The sequence below is a fragment of the Chiloscyllium plagiosum genome, chromosome 31 (assembly GCF_004010195.1).
Source record: "Chiloscyllium plagiosum isolate BGI_BamShark_2017 chromosome 31, ASM401019v2, whole genome shotgun sequence".
NCBI lineage: Eukaryota > Metazoa > Chordata > Chondrichthyes > Orectolobiformes > Hemiscylliidae > Chiloscyllium > Chiloscyllium plagiosum.
Window position 1 is genome coordinate 31,901,960 of NC_057740.1, and position 3,487 is coordinate 31,905,446.

The 3,487-nt window shown below is 47.3% G+C and overlaps 1 protein-coding gene across 1 annotated transcript; it reads right to left on the reverse strand.

Annotated features, from left to right (window-relative positions):
• Positions 1-2,052: 2,052 nt before the first annotated feature.
• LOC122565103 (NTF2-related export protein 2-like) lies at positions 2,053-2,427 on the reverse strand. The gene has a single exon (XM_043720740.1). It carries the CDS (start codon positions 2,392-2,394, stop codon positions 2,053-2,055), a length of 342 nt encoding a protein of 113 aa, XP_043576675.1. The 5' UTR covers positions 2,395-2,427.
• Between the last annotated feature and the right edge of the window lie 1,060 nt (positions 2,428-3,487).

Consider the following 3,487-nt stretch of genomic DNA (forward strand, 5'->3'; position numbering starts at 1 on the left):
GCAAAGCCAGGCCTCAAACCCTACCATTCAACCAGTTTACAGGGAGAGGTGAACAAACCTTAAATCCCAGTTCCACATATAAAAGACAGCGACAATGACATTTGTACATGAGACAATACTCTTGCATACAAAAGTGCAGACAATACAGACCCAGCAAGCCCCAGTCCCTCCCACCTTCCGACCACTCTAAGGCAGCCTGCCCCTACCCACCTTCCGGCTCTCGATCCACCCCATGCCCCTTCCAGTTCTCGGTCCGCCCTGACACACCTTTCGACCACCTCTGGGGCAGCCCGCCCTGGTACCTGCCTGGGGTGACAGTGCTGAGGACAGCTACCCACCTTCTGGCTCTCGGTCTGCCCCTACATACCATTGGGCTCTCACCCACCCCGATGCGCCGTCCGGCCAGTGAGCTATCCTGGCACACCTTCCGATCACCTCTAGGACAGCCCGTCCTGATCACCCCTTCTCGGGACGACAGCGCTCAGAACGGCCTACCCACCATCTGGCTCTCGGGGGAACTGGCATCAGGGTGGCCTACCCACCCTCCGGCTTTCAGGGTGACAGCTTTCAGGATGACCCATGAGCCTCCCAGCTCACAGTAAGGCCTGCCAGACCCAGGGACACACAAGACAGTGCAAGTGATAGACCCAACAAACAACAATACAGTTGATTACCAAAAAAAAATCCTTTCTGGTACACAGTCCAAATAGAGTCTTCAAAATATAGAGTCCATCCCAGAAATGGAGTCCACTCCAGTTTTTGAGGTGCATTGTCCAAAATGGAGTCCACACCAAACTGCAGAGTCCCCTCCTGAATGCAGCAAATACACACCCTACAGCACACAGGTGTTCAGTCTCCATGGAGTCCTGACCCAGCCTTGGAAAACCAGGTGTTCAGTCTCAATGGAGTCCTAGCCCCAGCCTTGGAAAACCAGGCCCACTTACAGGAACAGTACATTGTACAGGTGCAGGTGCAGTTAACTCACAGGGGTTTGGTCCACTCCTGAAGGAAAGGTCTTTTCCCAAACTCCAGGATACAGCAAGAAAACCAGGTGTTCAGTCTCAATGGAGTCCTGGCCCCAGCCTTGGAAAACCAGGCCCACTTACAGGAACAGTACATTGTACAGGTGCAGTTAACTCACAGGGGTTTGGTCCACTCCTGAAGGAAAGGTCTTTTCCCAAACTCCAGGATACAGCAAGTGCTCACCTCCCAGCACACACAGGTGTTCAATCTTCAGAGGCCCAGTCCCAGGGCTAGGCCTCCCCACAGGAACAGCTCCTCTGGTAAAATGTATGTCTTCCACAAGGGCTCAGTCCAAACACCAAAAACAGTGAAGACACATACAAAAAACAAAGGAAACTAGAGTCCAAGGGCTAAGCCTTACCACAAAATTAACATTGTCCTTTTCTCAAAAAGGAAAAAGAGTAACACACAGGCTGTAACCAGCCAGTGAAACAACAATCCCCTGATGAGAACTGATTTAAACCTGAAACATATTATGTGCATCAGGAGTTTAACAATCAGTCCTCACTAAAAGGAATATCAGTTAACAAACTGGCTAAATAATTCAGCCAGTTCAGGAATCAGGTTTCCCCCTCCAAACCAAAAGAGAAGCAGGAACACAATGACTGTACTACCAGCCAGCACAGAGTCAGTCCCCTAAACTGAGGAGGCTCTGAATCTCCTGTTTATTTTTTTTGTCAGGAACGAATAAAATTTAGTGAAGTCTGTTTCAAACAGCATGGTATACAAAGCAAGCGAAAAAGTGATAATAAGTGTCAGATTTCATTTTAAAATCACAGACTTTAGACCTCAGGGTGTGCTGTTGTCAAATACTACCTACAAAATACTGAATATCAGTACCAGATGAAATGGCCATAAGCTTCTTTACGAGAGGATGATCGTAGGTGCCCTTTCCCTCTTTTTGTTACTTTGGTCACAATGCTTCACACAGTTCTTGTACGTTTTATTCCTTAAACCCTTCCACCATTTACTTCCAGAATTAAATCCAAAGCAGTGTCAATTCATCATTTACCTACTTAAGACCATGAATTAACTGGCCCAGTCCTGGAAGTGGAAACAATCACTTGCAATTTTCCACACGGTATTTTGTGGGGCTACTTGTGCTGTGAGCAAGAAATTTTGATTGAAGTATCGCTGTTTATTTCCTTCAAATTTCACTGTTCCACAGGTGACCACAAGCACAGTGGTCTGCCCTTGAGTAGCTTGTTCATGAACAGGTTGACAATCCAGCATGTTTACTTGAAATTCACTAGAAGGCAACATTTCAAAACATTCAGCAAGTGCTTGATGGCCTGATATTGCATTTCCATTCCACACTAGGTTTGCTGTATCCAGGTATAATTTTGTTAAGACTCTCCTCCTCTTGTCCATTGTGTCATAATAAATGTTGACAAACTCATCTGCATGCTTGGTCCGCATGGGTTTTGAAGTCCAAAGAGCGGCAATGAAGTGCCAGAGGCCAACGGCCACGTTCCGGAGCCGCCGCCACTTTCCCTCAAAAAAAATCTCCTGTTTATTTATTTCTTTTTTTTTCTTTTTTTTTCTCTTTTTTTCCACCTAAGTGCGGTAGTGCTTATTTGACATTCCTGTTCTTTATTTTCTTATTAACCCCCACACTACCACCTAAGTGCAGTAGTGCTTATTTTATCCCCAGCACCCATGGTGTGTGCGCGCAGGTGTGAGACACAGTGAAGGACACAAAGTGCACCAATCTTTATTCAATTTCCACCACCAGGAAGATAGGAAAGCACCCGGGTGGCCAGTGACAAACACTGCCCTTCGCATCAAAGGGCAGTGCTGTGTGATCAAAACAGTGAAGGGGTGGGTAGGGACTAAATCAAAATAGAGTTGGAGGGAGAAATGATGCACTCCACTCCCTGCGGCGCCCACCTCTCCCTGAACAACTCCAGGGTGTTGGTTGACACCGCGTGCTCCTTCTCCAAGGACACCCGGGAAGGGGCTGTTTATTTTTTTAATTTTTTTTTTTAACACCCGGGTGGCCAGTGACAAGCACTGCCCTTGACTTCACATTTCATTTTTTTTTCTTTTGTGCAGACAATACAGACCCAGCAAGCATGCTCTGTTTTTTTTTATTTTAACCCCCACACTACCACCTAAGTGCGGTAGTGCTTATTTTTTTTCCCCCAGCACCCATGGTGTGTGTGTGCAGGTGTGAGACACAGTGGAAGACACAAAGTGCACCAATCTTTATTCAATTTCGACCACCGGGAAGATTGGAAAACACCCCGGTGGCCAGTGACAAACACTGCCCTTTACATCAAAGGGCAGTGCTGTGTGATCAAAACAGTGAAGGGGAGGGTAGGGACTAAATCAAAATTGAGTTGGAGGGAGAAATGATGCACTCCACTCCCTGCGGCGCCCACCTCTCCCTGAACAACTCCAGGGTGTTGGTTGACACCGCGTGCTCCTTCTCCAAGGACACCCGGGAAGGGGCTGTTTATAT